This window comes from Chanodichthys erythropterus, chromosome 5 (genome assembly GCF_024489055.1).
Source record: "Chanodichthys erythropterus isolate Z2021 chromosome 5, ASM2448905v1, whole genome shotgun sequence".
Taxonomy (NCBI): Eukaryota; Metazoa; Chordata; class Actinopteri; order Cypriniformes; family Xenocyprididae; genus Chanodichthys; species Chanodichthys erythropterus.
The window spans coordinates 10,989,235-11,014,401 of record NC_090225.1 but is presented as its reverse complement, the minus strand read 5'-3'; the positions used below and the strand labels follow the sequence as shown (position 1 = coordinate 11,014,401).

General features: G+C 36.8%; 1 protein-coding gene across 1 annotated transcript in view; it reads left to right on the top strand.

Moving 5' to 3' along the window:
• The first annotated feature begins 1,236 nt into the window (after positions 1 to 1,236).
• The window catches only part of LOC137020599 (MAM domain-containing glycosylphosphatidylinositol anchor protein 1), a 221,049-nt gene continuing 197,118 nt past the window's right edge, over positions 1,237 to 25,167 (top strand). The window contains exon 1 of the mRNA XM_067386365.1: positions 1,237 to 1,303. Coding sequence (XP_067242466.1) covers positions 1,237 to 1,303 — 67 coding nt within the window. The remainder of the gene's footprint in view (positions 1,304 to 25,167) is intronic.

Here is a 25,167-nt window from a genome sequence, read left to right as displayed (position 1 = left end):
CGAAGAACATTATTTTAAAAGCATTTTAATAACCACAAAAGTAAGACTTACAAGTTAGTAGACGCTCGCGAAGCGTTGTCGCGCTCGCCTGAGGGGGTTACTATAGCAACAGTACGCTGCTCGAGGACTTTAGGATAGCCTAAGTATTGGGCTGTAGATGGACAAATCAGTAGTAGACCTACGGAAATCACCTTTTTTAGAGGTACACGTGGCAAATATATCACAGAAAACGTTTGTGATTTGTTTAAAATATCTTTAAGATGTTTTACTACAGATGATAGTCGTTTATGCGTACTTAAGTTGTAGCGTACTTGCTAATACTTGTGCATAGTGTAGTACTATAGTGTATTTGATGACATTTTTAAAGGATGTCTATGAAGAATTTTAGTTAAATTTTGTTAAATTAAATGTTATGTACGTTTATTAAAAAGTGCTTAATAATGAAGTATTTACTTTGCTCAGTGTTCTGTTGGTGAGTCTATTAGGAACGTGCTGAGTAGCCTACTGTTGCTATGTTATTAGTTATTAAATGCATTATTCGATGTTCAAATGAAACAAATACAGTCAAAACCAGTCGAGAATTTTACTTCTAACAACAATTCCCAGCCCTCTGTTGTAAAATCCTTTTAAAAATAGCCATTAGCTGTTGCACGCTGGTCAATAGCTGACTGACCAGCTACCATGTTCCAAAAAATCTGCTATAACCTGCTGGTAGCTGGTTTACTGCTGGTACAAGATGGCTGAAGAACCAGGTATCATGTGCCAAAACACAGCCTGGCTTTCCAGCAGAAAGTTCAGTGTAAATTTGGATTTGGATGCTTGTGCACATCTTTCTTGTTCTGACCAATATGATATTGAATTCCGGCCAGGTTTAATAACTCATGTATTTGATCGCCCTTAACCGCCCACCAATTTCAAAAATAACCCATGATTGCTGCATTCAATCCCATCAAACAATAGCACAGATTCTGTAATCTGCAGATAATCCAAGGTTTGGCAAATGAATTGTCTCTTCTTAACCCCCATGCATGCATGCACTGGAACAATGCAGGGATAAAAATACTTCAACTGGTGAATAATGTTTTGTTAGGCTACTTTAATCTCTGATGATGATGATGACATGATTCTGGCTGCAGGAGCACTCATTTTAATGCTGAGCTCGTGCTGTGGTGTCCTGTGCAGTGATTGTGAACTTTTGTGGTTTTCCCTGCAGGTAATGAGGGATCGCACCTGAAGATGGAGCTTTTCTGGATTTTTTTATTTTCAGTACTCCACCGGTACGTGCAAACGCAAGGAGTTTACGGTAAGGACTTTACTGAGAAAATGCAACTTTTAAGGTTAAGGTTAGGATTGGTGGTCTCGCCTCACAACATATAGGCATTCTGACGGGTATTTCCTGCATGACAAGATTGTGCTACCCATGTTTTCAGCACATTTATTACGTCCCAACACTGCCTGAGAAGATGTGCTATGCCTGTTGTAATTTTAAAGATGACAGACTAAACTAGTGGTAGGTCATCGCCACCAGGAATGGCAGATTTGCAGAGCGATATCAAGCTATGAACACAAACTCAACTACACTGTCTAATTAGATCATTATCGAGTAGGATAAATACTTCATGATTATAACAAGAATGTAGAAACCTTTAAAAAGATTCATCAAAGTGATTATTACTTCACATGATTGTGATAATTGTAGACTATTGTGGTTCATGAATTTTCTCCATTTATTTTGCTGCAAGGTTGCATTTGCAGTAATTTCTCTCTGGGATGACACTCATTCACTTCGGTGCTTGCCAAAAATGATTTCTTCTTTGCATAATTAATCTTTTTATATTGGTGTACCCTCCACATTTACTGCACTTACTGTCATTTTGTTAAAGGACTTAAAGAGCTCAATTAAATGTGTGGTGAGAGAGAAACACTTGTCTTGGTTTGTCATATCGAGGAAACATTTAGAGCCTCTAGATAGAACATTATGCCATGCAAAAAAGAGGTTATTTGGTTTGTTATTTGTTGTTTGAGGAATTAAAAGCTGGTTATGTGAATGACACAGCTGGTGAACTGTAAGGATTCCCTCTATCTTAATCATATTTGTGGCATCATGTCTTTACTACACTAAAAATGGACGGAGACATTGCGTTTTAGTGGAATTCAGTTATCTGCATTGTATTACACCAGCTTTGCGTAAAAGCAGCAGTGTTTTAGTTGCATATATACTTGTGATATTTGCCTTTGCTTTCATAGATTGCTGTCTGCTACTCTACTATGAGAAGTTTTTTTTAGTAAACTTTGGGAAGAGTTGAATTTATTATATTCATCCGAGAATATTCATTAAATGGTTAGTTCACCCAAAAATGAAAATTCTGTCATTAATTACTCACCCTCATGTCGTTTCACATCTGTAAGACCTTCGTTCATCTTCGGAACACAAATTAAGAAATTTTTGATAAAATCCGATTGCTCAGTGAGACCTCCATTGACAGCAAGATAATTAACACTTTCAATGCCCAGAAAGCAACTAAAGACATATATACAAAACAGTTCATGTGACTACAGTGGTTCAACCTTAATGTTACGAAGTGATGAGAATACTTTTTGTGCGCCCCCCAAAAAAACGACTTTATTCAACAATATCTAGTGTTTCAAAACACTGCTTCATGAATCTTTGAAGCTTAAGGAATCTTCGAATCGTTCGAATCAGTGGTTCGGAGCGTGTAGTTAGTAATTAATGACAGAATTTTCATTTTTGGGTGAACTAACCCTTTAAGTCCTCTAAAAGTCTGTGGCTGGATGAAACCTGATAATGTCTTTTTCTCACACACTGTCTTATCTTCTTATCTCATCAAGCACACACCGTCTTACCTGACTTTTAAAATTAATGTCATGCCATACATTTCTACCCCAATCACTGTAAGACAATGTTGACTGACCTTTTTAGTCTTTATTACTTTTAGTCATGTGAGTGCGGCAAGTTTAATTTTGTTGTGAAGGCCTCTTAGCTGGGAGCGGAGTAAGAACTGCCTTTACGGTGCGAGAGAGAATGCCAGCTCAGTTAATTAAGGGCGGCAAAGCCCCAGAGTGAGAAAGACTTTACTCTCACTCCTCTTCCGACTTTATCTCTCTGCTATGGGGGCTGTTAACTCTCTCTGATCGTGACTTTAATCCATGTTAAGATGTTTTACATATTCTGGATTAATCTCACAAAAATGTCTAGGTCATCTTGGTCTCTTCTTTTAGTTTTTTATTTTATTTTATTTGACTTTAAAATAATATTTATTATTATTAAGATAATTTGTGACATTTGTTCATTGTGACATTAAAGGATTTGTTCACTTTCAAATAAAAATTTCCTGATAATTTACTCAACCCCATGTCATCCAAGATGTCCATGTCCTTCTTTCTTCAGTTGAAAAGAAATTAAGGTTTTTGATGAAAATGTTCCAGGATTATTCTCCTTATAGTGGACTTCAATGGCCTCTAAACGGTTGAAAGTCAAAATTACAGTTTCAGTGCAGCTTCAAAGGGCTTTAAACGATACCAGACGAGGAATAAGGGTCTTATCTAGTGAAACAATCTGTCATTTTCGAAAAAAAATTTAAATGTATATGCTTTATATAAACAAATGATCGCCTTCCAAGTGGTTCTGCCAAAACCGCATTTTCGTATTCTTCAAAAAGCTTACGCTGTATGTCCTACGCCTTCCCTATAAAAAATGCTTAAAGTCCGCGTGAACCGGAAGTTGCAAACGACTTTTCTCCAGTGTTGTGACGTATTTCCAAGTGAAATAGAATATTGAATAGAGGGCAGGGTTTTACTTCAGCGCTCCTCCTCTCCATCTCTCGCTCTTAGAAGACTAACGGTTGCAGGGGAGTGGTTTATGCGATTTCAACCCCAACCGTCAAACTGATGTCATTAGAGAAGGGGCACCCTTGCAGAGGGGAGGAGCATTTTCAGATTTTGATTAAATATTATGAAGCCAAACAATTTTTTTGTGTTGATTGACTTGCACTGATGAATTGTTCACCAGAAAACTAGCAAAATAACAAAATAAATAAGGTCAATTTTGATTTCATGTGTACTTTAATTATTACATAATTAATGTGATGTCACTGACTGCGGTTACGCCTACTGAGTGGCTGCATTGGTTTTCAGCGTGAATGCCGCAAAAAACACACAAAATACATCCAAAATGAGAAAGAGCTTTGCGATCGAATTTACAAACAATTTTGACACAAAATCTGAGGTATATTTTTATGGAAAGCTACAGAAAAAAAAGAAGCAAATTGATCACTGCAATTCACATAACAACTGGACTCCAAGCTGAGAAAACATGGATTTGCTGTTATTATTTTGTGTCAAAATTTTGGATTTTGAGGTATAATTGTACCATATTGTATTGTTATACAGTGGGTACAGAAAGTATTCAGACCCCCTTAAATTTTTCACTCTTTGTTATATTGCAGCCATTTACTAAAATCATTTAAGTTCATTTTTCCCCTCATTAATGTACACACAGCACCCCATATTGACAGAAAAACACAGAATTGTTGACATTTTTGCAGATTTATTAAAAAAGAAAAACTGAAATATCACATGGTCCTAAGTATTCAGACCCTTTGCTCAGTATTAGTAGAAGTACCCTTTTGATCTAATACAGCCATGAGTCTTTTCACACCTGGATTTGGGGATCCTCTGCCATTCCTACTTGCAGATCCTCTCCAGTTCTGTCAGGTTGGATGGTAAACGTTGGTGGACAGCCAATTTTAGGTCTCTCCAGAGATGCTCAATTGAGTTTAAGTCAGGGCTCTGGTTGGGCCATTCAAGAACAGTCATGGAGTTGTTGTGAAGCCACTCCTTCATTATTTTAGCTGTGTGCTTAGGGTCATTGTCTTGTTGGAAGGTAAACCTTCGGCCCAGTCTGAGGTCCTGAGCACTCTGGAGAAGGTTTTCGTTCCAGGATATCCCTGTACTTGGCCGCATTCATCTTTCCCTTGATTGCAACCAGTCATCCTGTCCCTGCAGCTGAAAAACACCCCCACAGCATGATGCTGCCACCACCATGCTTCACTGTTGGGACTGTATTGGACAGGGGATGAGCAGTGCCTGGTTTTCTCCACACATACCGCTTAGAATTAAGGCCAAAAAGTTCTATCTTGGTCTCATCAGACCAGAGAATCTTGTTTCTCACCATCTTGGCAAACTCCATGCAGGCTTTCATGTGTCTTGCACTGAGGAGAGGCTTCCATCGGGCAACTCTGCCATAAAGCCCCGACTGGTGGAGGGCTGCAGTGATGGTTGACTTTCTACAACTTTCTCCCATCTCCCGACTGCATCTCTGGAGCTCAGCCACAGTGATCTTTGGGTTCTTCTTTACCTCTCTCACCAAGGCTCTTCCTCCCCCTATAGCTCAGTTTGGTCGGACGGCCAGCTCTAGGAAGGGTTCTGGTCATCCCAAACGTCTTCCATTTAAGGATTATGGAGGCCACTGTGCTCTTAGGATCCTTAAGTGCAGCAGAAATTTTTTTGTAACCTTAGCCAGATCTGTGCCTTGCCACAATTCTGTCTCTGAGCTCTTCAGGCAGTTCCTTTGACCTCACGATTCTCATTTGCTCTGACATGCACTGTGAGCTGTAAGGTCTTATATAGACAGGTGTGTGGCTTTCCTAATCAAGTCCAATCAGTATAATCAAACACAGCTGGACTCAAATGAAGGTGTAGAACCATCTCAAGGATGATCAGAAGAAATGGACAGCACCTGAGTTAAATATATGAGTGTCACAGCAAAGGGTCTGAATACTTAGGACCATACATTTTTTTTTTTTTTTAATTGTCAGCAAAAAATACTGAAAAAAACTTGAATAATGACACTATATAATTTCTAAAATAATGTTTCGGGTCTTATGGCTCACAAATAATCTGTGCACATTATTAAAAAAAATCCTTTCTTAAACAACTTACGTTTTCAGCCGAAAATAAAGTCCTGCCCCACCTTTATTCCCCATTGAATTCTGAATTCTGTTTATCTTGGAAACAATTTTGGATTAAATATTTGACTATTCTAATCTAAATCTGACTTTTGACCTATAACACACTGCCTGAATCTGGCCCCCTGATTGAGCCTGGTTTCTCCCAAGGTTTTTTTTTCTCTATTTTTGTCACCTGATGGAGTTTGGGTTTCTTGCTGCTGTCGCCTCTGGCTTGCTTAGTTGGGGACATTTTATATTTGATCTGTCTACATTGACACCATTGTATGCAAACTGAACTGAACCAGATGATGACGTCACTGTTTTCTCCAGAGCTGCTGTAAAGATAAATTAACTAAATTAATAACTAATGATTTAAAACTGAATGAATCAATACTGAACTTACTTAAGCTGGACAATGATAGCCAAATTATGTTTCTGCTATCACTGTAAAGCTGCTTTGACACAATCTGCATTGTAAAAAGAGCTATATAAATAAAGGTGGCTTGACCTGACACAACAGATTATGATTGGGAACAACATTTCATGTTGACCTTGGTGGTCTGAAAACAAAGGAAAACGATTTCTGAGATGAAATATGACCTGAACACTTTGTTGAAAGTTTCTTCTTTACAACTCTCAGAAGAATCAACCTTTATCTTGTATCTCTCTCTATCCTGCATAAAAATGTGCTTATGTCCCTCCTTATAGTTATTCTTCTCATTGAATCTAGTCTGTTTCTCACACGGTTTAATGATTTCATTACTATCTCATCAGACTATCTCTCTCACTCTGTTTTTTTTTTCCCATGGCCTGTCATGCACCGTCTCCCTTTTCTCTGCTTTGTCACTCTTTTCATCTTCCTCTTTCCATCTGTACTGTGTTTTTCTCTACAGTTCTCTGCCTCTGTCACCGTCTCTGGTTTTGCTTATTCACTGTATAGGTTTTGATATGTGTGTGTGTGTGTGTGTGTTTGTCACTCTGCTAAAATTCTATTAACCTGTGGGTTAGTATGTTTACCCTTTGGCAACTACAGTTTTATTTTAGCTCTAGCAGCCGATGGCATATATGTGTCAGGGAAAGGGGATCGATGGAGATCCGCCCTGAAGTCGAATTTTATGACACTGAAAGCAACTCGGAGCGTATTTTTATCTGCTTTATATCTGGATATAGGTCAGCAGAGAATGGCAACTTAGACACACATACGTGTGGATTAATGTGTGCAGTGTGAATGGACAGAAGGTGATGTGTGCGTGTCCACAGGCGGACATGACAAAGAGTTTGTGCGAGTGAACAGTTGGTGCGCGTTGACTAATGCATGAGAATCTGGGCAGGGGGGAAAATACCATCAAAGACTATCCAAAAAGACTAAGGGCATTTCATATCATTCTGCACTGTGGGAAAAAATTGCAAAAAATTGTAACTTTAGGGGTGTAACAGCTTTTGACAGGGGCAGTACCTCAAAGGGACAACTTTGTGCCTTATCTCTCCTAAAGTGTGCAAATGAGTATCTTAAATATTCATATTAGTGCTTTAAGTTTGCATAATATACCAGTGTCAGGCTAAAAGTACAGTAGTTACAGTTACATGGACACCTTTTGTTTCAATCAGAATGATTTCATTTCATGAATCTGAACATAGTGTTTACATGAATGCTAAATAAAGTAATCAGGTTGACGTTGCGTGTTTATATGTCACAAGCTTCAAATCGGATTTAATCTTTTGACATGTGCACATTACATGTATATACAGAGTTTCCTGCTGTTGTTGCATACTTAATAACATCCTCCATTTTCTTTGTTTTAAAAAGCAGACTTAATATTTATCTATTTTGGGTCCTAATTAGGAGATGACAAGCACATGAAATGTTGTGCCACTGCCATGATGCTTATATTTATCAAGAAGTAAAAACTTTTGACTTTTTTATTCTTACTGTGCTATTAGTCCAATTACAATCAGGTAATTGTTTGCATATTTTCACACTTTTTTCATAGTTTTATTTATTTTATTTTTGTTGTGTTATTTCAAATCATTTTTATTTTAAAATTTTTAAGTATTTTTTAGTAAATAAAACCATATTATTAAGACCTTTAAGATTTTAATTATTTATTAATTTTATTTATTAATTTAGGGATCAGCACTAATATTCGAGTATTTGAAAGTGTCAACAGTGGTCAATCATGACAATGTTTGCATAAAAATAATTGTGAAACTCCTTTCTTTCTTTCTTTCTTTCTTTCTTTCTTTCTTTCTTTCTTTCTTTCTTTCATTCTTTCTTTCTTTCTTTCTGGTACAGCATAATTCAATATAAAAACTGAATTCTGTTAGTTGTTAGTAACCAAGGCCTCACTTCCACACCAGCTCTTGTGTTCAATAATACAACACAACTCCTCTCATTCATCTCGTACATGAGTTTGAGGTGTGAAAGTCTTTTTTTTTGTGGTTGGGGAAAAGGCAGTGAGAAACTGGCAGGTATTTGTTCGGGAAGTGATTTGGTGAAAAGGTCATGAAAAGAGACAGGAGTATAGACGGAGAGTGTTGTATGTAAGACTGGTGTAATAACATTCACCTGGCCATGGGCATCATGTCTATATATTACGTCTGTCAAAATTAATTAGATATGTTAAATGGCAGTTTGGTTCAGAGAATCTAGTGTAGAGCAGGAATGGCTCTCCACCTCATAGCTTTACCCTGTAGTTGGTGTATGGACATGAAAACAGGTTTGAGAAGGATGAGGCTGCTGTTTGTCCTGTAATCCCTGTTTATCAGAAATCTCAGGAAAGAGAAACTTGAGTCTGTCATTGCCTTTCTATTCAGTCTGTCATCGATTATCTCTTGAAGCCGGATTCATGAAACATTCTTAAGAATAAAATTCTTCTTAACTGCCAATTTTTTCTTTTTTTCTAACTTAAGAAAAAGATGAGAATATTTTGTATTCTCAAAAACCTTTTTAAGAATCTTATCTTTTTTTTTCTTAAGATTGTTCTTAAGTTAAAATTTAAGAAATATTTATATTCCCGAAAAGAATGTTCTTAAAAATCATTAACTTCATAAAGTTAGGATAACCTCCAACCTGTATTAAATACCCAAATGTAAGATGTTTAATGAATTTATTGTGTTGTTTGAAATATTAAGAATTACAACATAACACTAGCTAGCTAAATATAATACATATTACTACTAGTACAATAAATGTGGTCACTGTTTGATCATTTGCATGTATACATGATGCGCTCACATATGCTCTTTTAAAATAACTATTTTAACTTGACAAGGTGTATTAAAATCACAACGTTGAGTGATTAACTTCTGTCAAGCCAGTCGTTTGAAAATAGTCTGCACGGTTAATTTGATATATGGTAATCTGCAGGTACTGCAAAAAGACGGGCTTTGTGTTTTAATTTGGTGAGTCTTTAGCAATACCTGCCTTTCAATCAGATAACACCAAAGCCTTTTATTTTCTTCTTAATAAAAAATCAAGATATTCTTAAGAAAATATTTGAGAATTTCTTAAGAATTTTTCAAGAATTGCACTTAGTAACATTCTTACAAACTTCTTAGTATTTATCTTGAGAATTTTCTTAACTTCTTAAGATATTCGTGAATCTGGCCCCTGGTCCACAACAGCCAGGGACCTTTGACCTACAGTATAATCCCATAACTCAAATCCTACAGTAAACTACCATTCAAATGTTTGGGGTGAGTAAGGTTTGTTTATTGAAAGAAAGAAATTAATACTTTCATTCAGCTAGGATCCATTAAATTCCTATTTAATGACAGTAAAGACACATAATGTTGCAAAAGATTTCTGTTTCAAATAAGTAAACTTGCCATTCATCAAAGAATCCTGAAAAACATGTATCATTGTTTCACCCAAAATATTAAGCAACTTTTTTCAACATTGATAATGATTAGAAATGTTTCTTGAGCTGCAAAATAGCATATTAGAATGATTTCTGAAGGATCATGTGACACTGATGACTGGTGTAATGATGCTGAAAATTCAGCTTTGCCATCGCAGGAATAAATTACATTTTAAAATATATTAAAATACAAAACAGTTGTTTTAAATTCTAATAATATTTCACAATATTACTGTTTTTACTGCATTTCTGATCAAATAAATGCACTGGTGAGCATAAGAGACTTCTTTTAAAAAACATTTAAATATCTTACAGATCCTAAACTTATGAACAGCAGTGTATCTTAATCGTATTTTAAAGTATTTTATGCGCATATTTCTGAAATGGCTGTTTTTACATTGCCAGGGCAGATTAAATACATTAATAGAAAAAATGTATTATAAGATTAAATGTTTAGGTGGTCAAAAGGTAAGAGTCTTCATGGGGACTCGAGATAAAAATCCTGAGTGATTAGATTTAAATTTTCAGTAAACTAAGTAGCAGCGGTGCATTTGTCTGATCTATTTCCATGTAATTTTTACTTGACTTGATTGACTTGACCTTACGGCTCCATTAGCATAACATACGTTTCCCACCATGTTTGCCACAGTATCCATCCTAGCTGCTTATAACCAGTTCTGACATCATGAGGCACATTTAACCAACATTACTCTCCTTGTAGATCTTGTTGATATACCTGAAGAATACTATCTGTTAGCATTGCTGTTCATCTCCAAGCCAGTTGCTCAGCTGGTGTAAGAAATGGCAGATGAATGTAACCTGTTGCTGCCGTCTTTGCTTGCTTTTCATGCTAGTTTCATTCTAGTTTTGTGAAAAATAATTCCTTAATTCTTTTGCAATTTATTTGTTGCTTTTATGTTATTTAGTCAGAATGCACAGCAATTTTTACATTTTTTTATTTTGGCCCACATAATGATGTAGTTGCGGTCTCTACCAGCAGGTACTAACTGCCAAAGCTACTCAGCCAAACCTTGACCCCCTGGCGTGTTTATGAAGTGATCACATGCTTTTAGTAGCTCCAAGCACCTGACGGCCTGCACACGGCCAATGGAGGCTACGCTGAGATCCTGATGAGGTAATGACGACCCACAGGACTGACATATGTACAGGGACCGCTTCACACAAGCTGCTTGCTTTGCCTGACGGAGGCAGCGTAACTTTTTGGAATCGAGCATGTTGCCTGCTCGCAGGAAGAAAGAGTTGTCGGCCCACAGCTTCTCCTTTTCTCTTACCTGTCTTTGTGTCCCTCAGCCTTTCAGAGCAGCATCATTCATCTATAATCTGTTTGTTCTTGCTGTTGTCTGTCAGTTCTTCTTCCTCAGATGGTTCTTGCCTTCAGCTCACATGTTTCTCACCTCGATCAATGATTCTTTACCTAAACTTCTCTGTACAGCTCAGTCATTTCTTTTTCGTTGCTTCTCGTTCTCTGGGCAAAATAAACAGCAACTCTTCCAAACAGTTCTGCATTATTAATGCTTAAGCATCACTACACAGCAGAAGTGGGGCGTGCATGTGTTGATTAGAGGCCGTAGTGGTGTGAGAACACTGAAATGCATGTTTTTTGTTTCTGTTGAGGTTATTATGTAGGCAAATCTCATGAAAACATATCACTTTTATTGATAGTCCAAGTCAGACTACATCAAAAGTCAGAGATTTTAATATGACAAGGACAGAAATAACCATTTCTGTTGGGTTATGGGATTTGCCTGTAATACTTTATATAAAATAATGGGACACCGAAGCATTCTGTATCCATCCATACAATTTTTTTTATTTTTTTTTTATGAGTGTCCCCTCCACTTCAGTAGTGTATGTGTTTCCTTACTCATCTCTGACTCAGTCTGACTCTCATTTCCCTCTTATACACTGATGAATACACATCTGATCAGAGCTCAACAAGTCGCCACCTTGGAATTATAAGGCTTTATCTGCATTCTGAGCAGTTTTGAAATATTGAGCTTCAAAGTTTTTGCATTCCATACTCCTTTATGGAAAGACTGTTTTTGTTTTCTAAAAAAAAATCCCAAAATGTACACAACTTAAAAAAAACCCACATAATGTAAATAATTTGTCAGAAGAATATGTGAATAATTCAATTTTGACAAAAATGTCAGATAGAAATGAAAGCGTATGCGCAAGTTCTACCAGAAAGACTCTAATGCATGTCATTAATTCGCAATCTGGCGTAGCCAATCACAGCTCGACATCGACTATATATACAATGATCTCACCATACTACTTTGCTGCCAGTAGGTGTCGTAGTGAAGTTCCCCTCCATCCTCCCCGCCACCACCAGGATGGTCCCTGTCCACTCGCAGGGGGGGTAGGCTCCGCCCCTGCCTTTATCTTCAGGCAGGACCTACCAGCTAACATCAAGACCTGGAGAAAGACGGGGGCCTACGCCAAAGAACTTTGAGACAGAGCTTGTCGAGGGTTTTATTTTATTTTTATTATTTCTTTAATCTGATCTTGTACCAAATAAATCATTCATATTTAATTCTCCCTCGAGTCTTTTTGGTAGAACCTTACAATTCCAAGGTGACGAAGTGTTCCATGAGCAGTGAAGGCAAAAGCAGATGCCAGGAAATATGCAAATTAATTTGCTCATCTGCATAGCACTTCCCCTAATGCAGTTGAGCAATCTACGGTAAGTCAGATCATTCAATTGGCATTTGGCCAAAAGCACCAACGATTTGTAGGAGGAACTTTGTTTTACAGTTTTACAATAAACTACCATTTTATAGATCATATAAAAAAGGATATTTAAATGTGTTTTTCTTTTGTCTAAGTACTTCATAGGCCTACATATTTGTAGCTGATAGGCATCAGTATAAGTCTAAGATGAAAATAAGAAAAAGCTGTAATTGACTGTTCGCAAAGACCCGCCCCCTTTAGTTACTGTTGCTGCATCCGACAAGCCATGCCTATTTGTTGCCCCACATCATGTTCTCACACAGTGAAAACTACATCGCGGAGCAAAGAGGACACTGACAACGTGTCGATAGACAAGACAGAGCAGGTTACTTTTGATATGAAACAAAGTCTCAAATATCAAATTTTTTCATTTTTAAAGAAATTTTTAAAATAAATACCATTTTGTAGCTCTTTAATGTGTCGTGACAGATCACTGTACTGCCTCAGTTCAAGCGGCTCGTGAACCAATCATCTCTTCCTACTAGTTCATTTATAGCATCAAATAAACATAAATGAACATCAGAAGGAATGTTGTTTCAATCACGGAAAGACGTCAGTACACACCATTTTTCAAGTTCAAGTACACCTACGTTAATCTGCTAACTCCCTTGACTGCTTTGTCGGACAGAATGGCAGATGATAATTGGTTAGATTGCCTGTCAATCAAACTCCTGGCGAAGGGTCAATTATGACTCTAAATATGGCTCTGTATGTGGACAAATATTTCTGCGACTTGCCGTAGATTCCTCATCCACACTGGGGTAAGTGCTATGTAGATAAGCAAATTTATTTGCATGTTTCCTGGCTTGTTAACTTAACGCCAGCCGACACCTGACGCTAACTTAACCTGATGGTGTTATTTTAGCGTCGCACAATGTATAGAGAATGCCGTTTCAAAGCTTAAAATGGCAATACAATACAAACAAATTCTGACCTCTATGGCTTTCGATACAGGATGGACCACATCACCCTCACTCAGCTTTTGAGTACACACACACAGTGCTGTCACAAAAGTATGATTAGATGCTCTCCATGTTGTGACTCATATATCCTCAGGACCAAAAATGAAAAATTAAATCAGCTTATGTCTATTTTTGTCAAGATATAGGAGATATGTATTCATTGTGGTTCTGGGTATCAAGGCACCAATGTGACGGCCAGGTTCTGCTAAGTCTTGATAGAAAACGACAGCGTTCAGCGTGCATCTTTTGGTGCAGTTTCCAAATAAAATTTAAAGCCCTATTTTGACCCTATTGACCCTTTCTCACACATTGTGGAACTTATTGTGCTTGATTCAAAAGTAATATTTATTGCAAAAACATAGTTTCAATCTTTCAACAAAGTGTATTATCTGCCACAGCTTGTTTGCTTTTGACAGATGTCACCAAGGCCGCTTAAATTTCAGGTGCCAGAAGTGTTTAAAGGGGTCATGAACTGCATTGTTTTATCGTTTTATAATGTTTCCTGGGGTGCGCTTATAATGTTAGTATGCTTTTTACTAGGGATGTCCCGATCACGTTTTTTTGCCTCCGAGTCCGAGTCATTTGATTTTGAGTATCTGCCGATACCGAGTCCCGATCCGATACTTAATAGCCTACATAAAAAAGAATAAAGAAGAGCAAAAAAACAGATCCAGGAACAGTGCTTTTCAGGTTTTTCAGGTATTCGGTTTTCAAATAGTAATCAAATATAAAATATCACTGCATATTATCTTTACTGTATAAAATAAATAAAGATTAATCATTATTGAAGTTACAAAAACTATTCAGTCAAGAGCAGTGAGTAATTTCTTTGTTATTTGTTGTTTGATTTAACATTAAATACAGGCAGCAGGAATAGTTGTTTTCCCTTTAAGACATGCACGATCCAGTACATATACTGTTCCACATGCACTGTCTTTCTCGGCTAATATACGTTCACTTAAGACATAACCGACTATGTTTGCTAGGATACTCGCTAGGACGGGCATGTTGACATAATTTTTGTATGAATGTGGCCGCCGAAGCGCAAGGCGTGAAAGAGAACTCAGTATTTGCGCGCTGACTGGAATAAGCGTGTGCGCGCTTCGGATGAGCGCACAGAAATCTTCTCACAGCGCGTGCGAGTTCTCTTTCGCGTCTTGTTCTTTAAGGTTTAAATCAGCAAGGCTTAAACGAGTTAGTTTAAATACAGACAGCAACGTGTGCAACGTGTGTCAACACCCGGGTGATGACGGCGTAAATGACTGGACATTAGAGCAGACGACACTCGCAGTTAACAGTTTACAAAGAGTGACTGTTTTGTCCACGCTTTCTGATTATCGTTGTTGTAACGTTTTGCGCATCCATCGACTGAAACATACATTATCTGAACTCTGTCTGTATTCCACGTTGCTATTTTAAACAAACCATATTAACCAATAGATGCGTCGTCATTCGAGATGGACCGCAGTGCAAGTGCGGTCCGTAAGTGGAGAACCGTATGGTTCGATTTTTTTACAGAGAACCGTTGCACCCCTAATACATATATATCCGAGTCCTGATCGGGAGGTAATGTCCGATTCCGATCGAGTCTGAAACCACATGATCGGGCCCGATTTCCGATCATGTGATCGGATCTGGACATCCCTACTTTTTACATCCAAAATTGTCATAATTTATAAATAAAAGACATTTTTCCTACCCTGATTTTTGCCCTCTGGTTTGAACGCTCTGTTTTAAGGGGCGTGTCTGCTGTGAGACTTCAGTGTAAACACCCACTGCTGTGATTGGCTAATGTCTTTCCATTTGAAATAGAATTGAAGTATTACTCTCTCTTTTAGCACGTTTTTACTATTACAGCTCTCAAAGTAAACTAATCGTGAGAAATGCTGCATTACATTTAGATCTATGGCATTATATTTAGATCGAAGCATGAAAGGTTGAGGTGATTAACATTGTAGCCGATCACAGACATGTTGAGATAATGAAAGCAGTGATCTCGTCATTGCAACTCAATTTCTGCACACTAACAAATGCTTTCATCTCCACTAACAGTGCAAACATGATATAATTAAGAGATTCGTTGAATAAAACGGGAGTTTTGCGTGTCATGATTTGATTGACAGCTTAAGCACGCACTGCTCCCACAATTGCAAAGGGAGCTTTCTTTGATCGCTTTCTTTATATAATCACCGTTAAATAACAGATTATTTTCATCCTACTAAGAGAAACAACGCAAGTTGACGTTTAGTCACGGGTTTGATTTACTGACACACAGACAAAGAACATCTGACTGTATATGAATCATTACATATCAGATCAGGCATTGTAATTAACACAGTTATTACATGTTGCATTACTGTCGAGTCCAGGCACTGCACAATATTTTGTAATCCTTAACGGCATGTTTATTGCTTGGTAGCTCGATCTGGTTTAGCACCAGGTAGGCCTATGTTACTAGACTACCTATTCTATTGCATGTCATCTGTGGGCGGGGCTAAACTGACAGTGATGAAGTAAGTTTTGATCTTCTTCTGCGGAGGCGGTGCTTGCTGCCCTTTGACGTCATAGAACTTTGAAAAACCTGTCGTTTGCTGGGTCTGGTGTCAATAAAAGCTTTTATTGGACTAAAGGCTGATTTATACTTCTGCGTCGAGTGTACGCCGTAGCTACGGTGTAGGCTGTTTGTACCACGTGTAGCCTACGGCGTAGCCTGACGTGCACCTCTTCAAAAATGTAACAACACGTCAATGCTAGAACCCCTCCCTCAGGTCAAAAATCTGGTGTGGAGCAATTGGAGAAGAGTGAGTGTTTTCAACTTCCATAGGAATGACATATGCTCTGTTTCAGGGGACACATGAAGTCAAACTGCAACAAAAGTCATTACCTATTTGCCGCTTCTCTGCCGTTTCTTTTTGTAAGCTTCTCTGACAACATACATGACAAGCTGCTTCTTCTTCAGCTTTTGCCTTGATACTCAACATTACAGTGGACACTGCCTACTAGTGGTCTGCATGCACGTCGACGTGGACAATGACGCAGAAGTATAAATGAAAACAGACGCATAGCCTACGGTGCAGAGGCTCCGGCGTACGTCTGACGCAGAAGTATAAATCAGCCTTAACAAGGAAGTTTTCAGCTCTGAAACTTACAGGATATTCTTATAGTATGATGACCTCTTATATTTCAAAAGCTCAAGGAAAATTTGATTTCTCAGTTCATCATCCCTTTAAGGAGTGGAGTAGTTTTCTAAATTGATAAACTCTTGTATGTTGTAGCCACTTTTCATGATCCAGTGATGTTGAAGTTCTATCCAACCTTTTTTTCTTTCTGAAAATGTTTTATTTATTTATTTATGTAACACATCTCTCTATTTTATTTGTTTATGTTCACCTAGTTTATTATCTGTATATTTGTGTGTGGGTACAATTGTGTAGCTTGGAATTCTGGGAATTATGTATGTAAATTACCATTTAAAAAAAAAAGTCTCTTATGTTCTTCAAGGCTACATTTATTTGATCAATAATGCAGTAAAATCAGTAATATTGTGAAATATTACAGTTTAAAATAGCTATTTATATTTTAAAATGTAGTTTATTCCTGTGATGGCAAAGCTGAATTTTTAGCATCATTACTCCAGTCTTCTGTGTCACATGATCCTTCAGAAATCATCTAATATGCTGAATCGCTGCTTAAGAAACATTTCTTTTCAGGATTCTGTGATGAATAAAAAGTTCAAAAGAACAGCATTTATTTGAAACAGAAATCTTTTGTAACTATACAAATGTCTTTACTGTCACTTTCGATCCTATTAATGGATCCTTGCAGAATAAAAGTATTAATTTCTTTAAAACATTATATAATAATTTTATTAGGGTGAATAAATAATGGCAGAAGTTAAATTTTTGGTGCACTATTCCTTTAAAAGTACTTGCATCTCATAGAAGATGGAATGTGAATTAGATATTTTTCATTGTGGTGTAAAAAAAAATACGTTGAATTACTACACTGAATCCTACTGGAAAATGTGTGGGGTCCCCACTGGACCCCTAGAATCATTCCCATCTCTCCCCCTATTAGCGACGGCTTTGCAAAGTACACGTGTGTTTGTCCTCAGAGGAGAACGCAGGTGTGCCTGATTTTCATGGTGAATGATTGTTTCTCTCTTTTCTCCTCCTGTTTGTTCTGTTTGCGCTCTTCGTTCACTCATGTCTTCTTGCAGACGTTTGTCAATAAGGCCTGCTCATTGATTAGGCATTGTTTGCTGTGATTTGTGCTTGATGAACGAGAGAAAATGAATGCCTGCCTGCCAAGCTTGTGGCCGTGTGTGTGTTTGTGTGAGACACGCTTCTGCACCTGCTTTGGCCTCAAGAGATGCAACACGACACAGACCGTGTCTTCTGAGAAACTGTCCATGATAACGCAGCAGCTCAGCAGTGTAAATCCCAGTAAACTCTCTGATCATTAACTGAACCAGAGAGATCTGCACAAGATAAAAACCTTTACACAAGAGATAGGAATGAGGAGGAAATGTGCACAAGTCTGGTCTACTGCAGTAATCATTTTGGCTGAGGATTATGAACCTCTTTCCACTTGTTTGTCGTATGTTTCCACTAGTTAATACTATAGTCTCAGCCTCAAACAGGACATGAGTGCAGTGAGTGCTTTTGAGGAAGAACTAGTCATTTGATTTGCCAAAGTTGGTCAGGTTAGTGGCATCAGATCTTGGAGATTTGTTTGTGGCACATAGTAGTAAACTAGAGATCCACAAGAGATAATATTTACATATACACTATAATTCAAAAAAACAGTAAGATTTTGTAATGATTTTTTAATGAAAGAAGTCTCTTATGCTGACCAAGGCTGCATTTTTATCATAAATACAGTAAAAACAGTAATATTGTGAAATATAACTACAACTTTAAATAACGCTTTTGTATTTTATATTTTAAAATGTAATTTGTTCCTGTGATGGCAATGTTAAATTTCAGCATCATTACTCCAGTCTTCAGTGTCACATGGTCCTCCAGAAATCATTCTAATATGCTGATTTGCTGCAAAAAAAAAAAAAAAAACAGTTCTTATCATCAATGTCGGAAATGTGCTGCTTAGTAATTTAGTGGAGACTATGAATAGAAAGTTTAGCAGGCTGTAGTTATGAAACGAAACATTATTTCCTACTTGCTAGTCTTTTGTATGTTTTGGAGGGTCATTCTCATTATAGAGCACATTTGATTGGACAAAAATCATTGTGGTACTAAATAAGTCATTGCTATATTGTTCAGGCATAGCAGATTTAAAGGCATATATCTGCTCAAAGTTCATTCTTTCATCTAACTTCCACATAATAATAATAACAATGACTTTGTCAAACCTGTCAACTATTTTTGTAGCAATAAGATTTTCAGCATTGTGTTATGACCGTTAAAAGGAATATTCCGGGATCAATACAAGTTTAATACAGTCAACAGCAAGAGAAAGAGCAAAAAATTAAGGTTATAATGTGAGGCACTTACAATGAAAGTGAATTGGTACAGGTTAGGAGGATTTAAAAGCGGGAGTGTGAAGAATTTTATAAAAGCTTTTGCATCTGTTTATAGGTTAAAACTCTTCTGTTGTCATGGCAACAAAGTTATAAAATTGTTTTTGTAAAATAACACAAATTGTTACTTCTTTTTCCTATTGAAAAACGGTGAGTGCTGTAATGTTTACAGATTGGCCCCATTCATTTCCACTGTAAGTGCCTCACTGTAACCCAGATTTGTGTTTTTTGGAAGTAGTTTTTGTGTTAATCACTAAATTCTGGTTAAACGAGATCAAGAGTGCATTGCATTGTGGGATACAGTATCATCTGGGTTTACAGTGCGTGCAGAACTTTGACATAATGCACACAATACACATACAGTAGTTTGAGTATTATGGTAAAATGTTATTCTGAACATAATTCATGAAAGAGATGTTAAAAATCAACTGCTGTAGTTTGCGTTTCATTTGTTACACTGGAAGTGGAATGTCGGGTTGAGCACACTTTGCATTGTAAACGTATTGTAATCTGCAGAAAGAGTAAAAGTAATATGCTATTCTAGCACCCTGAACATATCCCCTTGCTCTCTTTTTCTTTCCACTTCTTAATTAGTGTCCTGTCTTGTGCTAACTTTTTTTTTTAGAAGTGAGAGAGGAAAATAGAGGTATATTTGGAGTGGTTTGACTTTTATCAGGTCGTTTAGATTGCTGTGCCAAAAAAAGGAGGTCAAAGAAGTCAAACAAAAGTACAGAAGCATTGAGAGCTGCCAAAGCCTTTTTAGTATGCAGTAGTGCTGAGAGAAGTATAGAATATTTATAATGTATTCACAATCCCTTACGACTAATATGATCAATTATCCGTTGACAAGGCTGTCAGAGATTTTGTAAAAGAGTACCCACTTCTAGTAATTGGTCAGTCGGGCGCAGTTACTGTCTCAAAATAGCCAGATTAATCGGCCGTTTTTGCGTACACACTCTGTATGTGTGAACACAAACATCAACACTACATTCATATCCACACGCACACAATCTGCCAACAATAAATTCCCACTAACTGCTGTCTGAATGAAACAATATGCTTCTCATCTATCTCTCTCATTTCCTCCAAAAGATACAAGCCCATCCATGAGCACACAGCGAGTGCTCTCAGCATTACTTCTCATAACACTGTCTCTAAACCCTTATGAGACACCCAATTGCATTTAAGCCTAATCTTTAGTTTAAGTGAGGCTGCTCTAAAAAGGCTTTAAACTGCATTCTGACTGCAGGGCATCGGCATGCAGGTTTGCACGCGAGAGCAGCTCAAATCCCCTCTTTAGTGAGAATTAGCTTAAAACTCCTGCAGTTTTGTTAGACATACACTGGATTTTCTGCTCAATGCATTTTCTCTCTTGTAAAGAATTTGTGCAGTAGACAAATTAGCTGTTAGTGTTGTAAAAATAAATCTTAGTCACCTGTATTTTATGAACGTGTTAATGCGTGTGATCAGAGTAACGGCTCTGATGTGTGGGTATTCTGCGTTAACTAGGGCTGCACGATATTGGAAAAATCTGACATTGTGATATTTTGTTTTTCTGTGATATACAGTACAGTCCAAAAGTTTGGAACCACTAAGATTTTTAATGTTTTTAAAAGAAGTTTCGTCTGCTCACCAAGGCTACATTTATTTAATTAAAAATACAGTAAAAAACAGTAATATTGTGAAATATTATTACAATTTAAAATAACTGTGTACTATTTAAATATATTTGACAAAGTAATTTATTCCTGTGATGCAAAGCTGAATTTTCAGCATCGTTACTCTAGTCTTCAGTGTCACATGATCCTTCAGAAATCATTCTAATATGCTGATTTGCTGCTCAATAAACATTTATGATTATTTTCAATGTTGAAAACAGTTGTGTACTTTTTTTTCAGGATTCCTTGATGAATAGAAAGTTCAAAAGAACAGCATTTATCTGAAATACAAAGCTTCTGTAGCATTATACACTACCGTTCAAAAGTTTGGGGTCAGTAAGAATTTAAATTTTTTTGAAAAGAAATTAAAGAAATGAATACTTTTATTCAGCAAGGATGCATTAAATCAATCAAAAGTGGCAGTAAAGACATTTATAATGTTACAAAAGATTAGATTTCAGATAAACACTGTTCTTTTGAACTTTCTATTCATCAAATAATCCTTAAAAAAATATTGTACACAAATATTTTGTACAATTGTACACATTAAATGTTTCTTGAGCAGCAGATCAGCATATTAGAATGATTACTGAAGGATCATGTGACACTGAAGACTGGAGTAATGATGCTGAAAATTCAGCTTTGCCATCACAGGAATAAATTACTTCATTATTCAAATAGAAAACAGTTATTTTAAATTGTAATAATATTTCACAATATTACTGTTTTTACTGTATTTTTAATTAAATAAATGTAGCCTTGGTGAGCAGACGAAACTTCTTTTAAAATCATTAAAAATCTTAGTGGTTCCAAACTTTTGGACTGTACTGTATATTGTGATTTGAAAAAAATTCACCAGATTACTTTAATAACTCTATTTGTAAAGAATTAATAATTGTAGAATGATTGGGGTGATTTTAAATGAAATAAACAGTGCTTTATATTTTTCAAGTATTCAGGTACATAAAATGAATAATTGTAAATAAAATGTAAAATAACACTGTATAGTCTTCACTATATAAATTGAATGTAATTAATCTGTGTTAAAGCTGCAAAAGTGATTTTCTCTGTATTTTGTTGTTTGATAAAATTAATGACACAGAAAGCAGAGAGAATATTAGTGCTGTCACTTAAAATATCTACACAAAGAAAGATATTTGGAAGAATGTTTGTGTTTGTGTGCACATCTGACTGGACCTAAAACACGTGCAAATGAAGAACTTTCGCTCTATGATGGTTAAACTTTGCAATTAATCTGAGAATCACATGTGTTTTAAACCACTGTGCCTGGTCTGTACGGATTAACGATCCCTATACTAGACATCGCACTTCCTGCGATGTGACTATCGCAGATGCGCACATTGTGATATTGATGCTAAAACAATACATTGTGCAGCCCTAGTGTTAACTGCAGAAATGCACAAACACAAAGTGCACGTTTCTCCAGTTGCAGTTACAAATGTAGGGTGGGGCCGAGAGCCGTAGGAGCGGAGTCTCATGGAGGAGCTCTGGAAGGATAAAAGGAGGAGGATGAGAGAGGACCAGGCCTGAGCTTTGTGTTGTGGTTTTGGTTTAGTTTATGTGGCAGTCGTCTGTGAGGGGCTGCTGCTTTAATTTTGTGGTTTATTTTGTTATTAAAATTATGTTGAACATTTGCCAGTTCCCACTTCCTTCTTCCCCGAGCCTTGAACATTGCTACAGTCTGCATGTCTTTTTTTCTTCCTCTTTTGAAATAGCAGTGAATATACATATGCTGTTTTAAGAGCGGCCACTCTAGATGTAGTAAAACACATCCATTGAATGGATTAGTTTTCCTTGATATTTGGAGATAGATTATTGTTGTACTTATGAACAAAGTTCTGAAACTTTCTGAACTCAAAACTTCCTCCAAAACTGTCCAAAACGACCATTTATTGAAACTAAAATGTGGATCATTTCCACTGCAGGATGGTTTGAGTGAAAAGATGAGTGCACCGCTTGAGAAATGGAAAAAGATAGACTTGCAAAGAAAGAAAGAAAAAACAAGGAGCGTATGATGGGACAGTACAAAAGAAATAAGGGATGATGGAATGAGTTTCATTGTTTCTTAGCAGTTACATCCCTAAAATGAGAGGCAGAGTAGCAGAAGAGAGATGGATTCAATCAGGGAAGGGGTTGAATGTCTTGTGCTTCAGTGACAGAAGAATCGAATGGCAGAGAGTCTGTCTTTCTCTATAGGAACGTGTGTGTGTATGCTGAGATGAGCAGGAGTGAGTCTCATTACCTCCACCACACAGAATATGTGCCCGTAGAACTCCACAGGGTTCTTCAAAATTGTAGTACCTGTCATTCACAAAGAAGTATTCACATAGATGTATTTGATGTAAATAAGTACTTGGGCTAGTTTTATTTTGTTTTCACTTACTGAATTTACTCTGCTTTTTGATCATGTTTAAATACATTCTAAAGATGTCTGCAAATCTGCAATATATGCACACAATTAAATAATAATAATAGAAAAAAAAAATGTATTAGGTGCTTAAAGCTGCAGTCCGCGATTTTTCCTCTTTGTTGCCATCTCTGTTTGAAACCTGGAATTACAGTCATATGCGGAACAGTTATTTGTATGTGCGTTGTGCCTCGGCACAGCTCGTCAGCGCGGATGAATCTAATGTTTGCTGTCAATCACTACACCAGTGTGGATACTGAACTTCAGAATCACAGATTCTATGTCTTGAAAGTATGACCAATATAAGAATTTTCACTGGAAAATATCATCTGAACAAGTAAGTAACGTCTGCCACTTTTGTTCTGACCAACTGAGGAAAAAAGCATTAGGCCTACAATAAATCGCGCTGCCAATGATGATTAAATCTAATGATCACTTAGCTCGGATCATGACAAACCGTGCAAATTATTATTACTGTTATACTTTGTTCTCAAATTGTTAATGTTAACAACATCAGCATTGCGTGACTGTGTATTTAGTGTATATTAGCGTTACCTGTATATTTCAATTACTGTAGCCACTCTGCAGTCCAAAGTCTTTTGCTTTTGACAACAGGTGAATCTCCAGTTGTCACTGATGATTGTCATTTGGACCTTTCTGGATTACAATCCACCATCAAAATGATAAGTTTAATTATTTCAGCTGCTGTGAGCAGCATTCCTCACAATATAAAACCAACTAGCCTGGACTCCTTCATTTCTGTTTACGGACGTGACGTAATGACACACAGACGAACTGCTGCATGCTCGAATTTCCCGCGGAAATCCACCATGTTGCTCTTATTATAAAACATTATTACAAGCTTACCATTGTGAATCGAGCTAAGAGAATGAGATAGTTTTGAACACTGGCTGGACATGTACTTGCTCAAAAATTGATTTTGGATAATTTTTAACCAAAAACGTTACGGACTGCAGCTTTAATTATTGATTGTGATAGAAAGATCATCTTGTTTTGTTTAAAAATTAATAGAAATCATTTTATATCAATAAAATAAATATGAATAATGAAATGGCTTATGATTATTTCAGTCTTTGTTTAGATTTTTATATTTTTAAAATGTAATAATTCATATTTTTTGATGGATTTTCGTATTTTAAGATTGAAAGGCTGATTGAAAGGTGAAGTAAATCAAGTCCAAGACAGCTGTGAAGTGACCTTCGTAACAAAAAGAAAACACACACACACACACACACACACACAGAGAACGAGAGAGAGAGAATCCAGAATGAAACTCTCTATAATGAATAGCCAGATGATCTCTCTGTGCATTTAGTCTTATGAGACTCTAAAAGCTGTTATTGCTTTCATCAGGCTCTCTGTAGCTGTAAAATAGAGAGAAGATTATTGAATTTACTTATGAAAAGCTGATAGTCTTTTGTATTACCACATCTTACTTTATTGTATGGAGTGTAAGGCCTGAAGAATACTATGTATCAGAATGCAAATCATAGTGTGCATTGCATTCTCAGCATTGCCACAAGGGGTGCTGTAGCAAACCCAACTTTTCCTCTTCTTAACTCTTCTTCCAGTCAAAGTTCCAGGGAACATGAAATGCCAATTGCAAAATAGCAACCTATTTTACTTCGATAATTTGATGTTATTTTATAGAAAACTCTGATAGAAACAGGACACTCCGTGAGAAAAAAAAAACAAACAAAAAACAAATGATTTGGCAAAAAGCAGAGATCAACACAGCCATTTCTTTCAACAAAAACAACTGAGTGTATTTGTGTGGGTGATTTGTCTGTGTGTGTGTCAGTGTCTGCACACTCTGTAGGGTTGCAGCCACTGGGCTATTTGTAAATCTAGCCTATGTGATGTGGTTGTGTATGATTTGGCCATGCCATGACCATACAAGCATCACCGTTTTCTTTGCAATTTCTCCCAAGATGCAATGGAGATTATTGATTCTTTGTTTTAGGAAAAAATCTGTG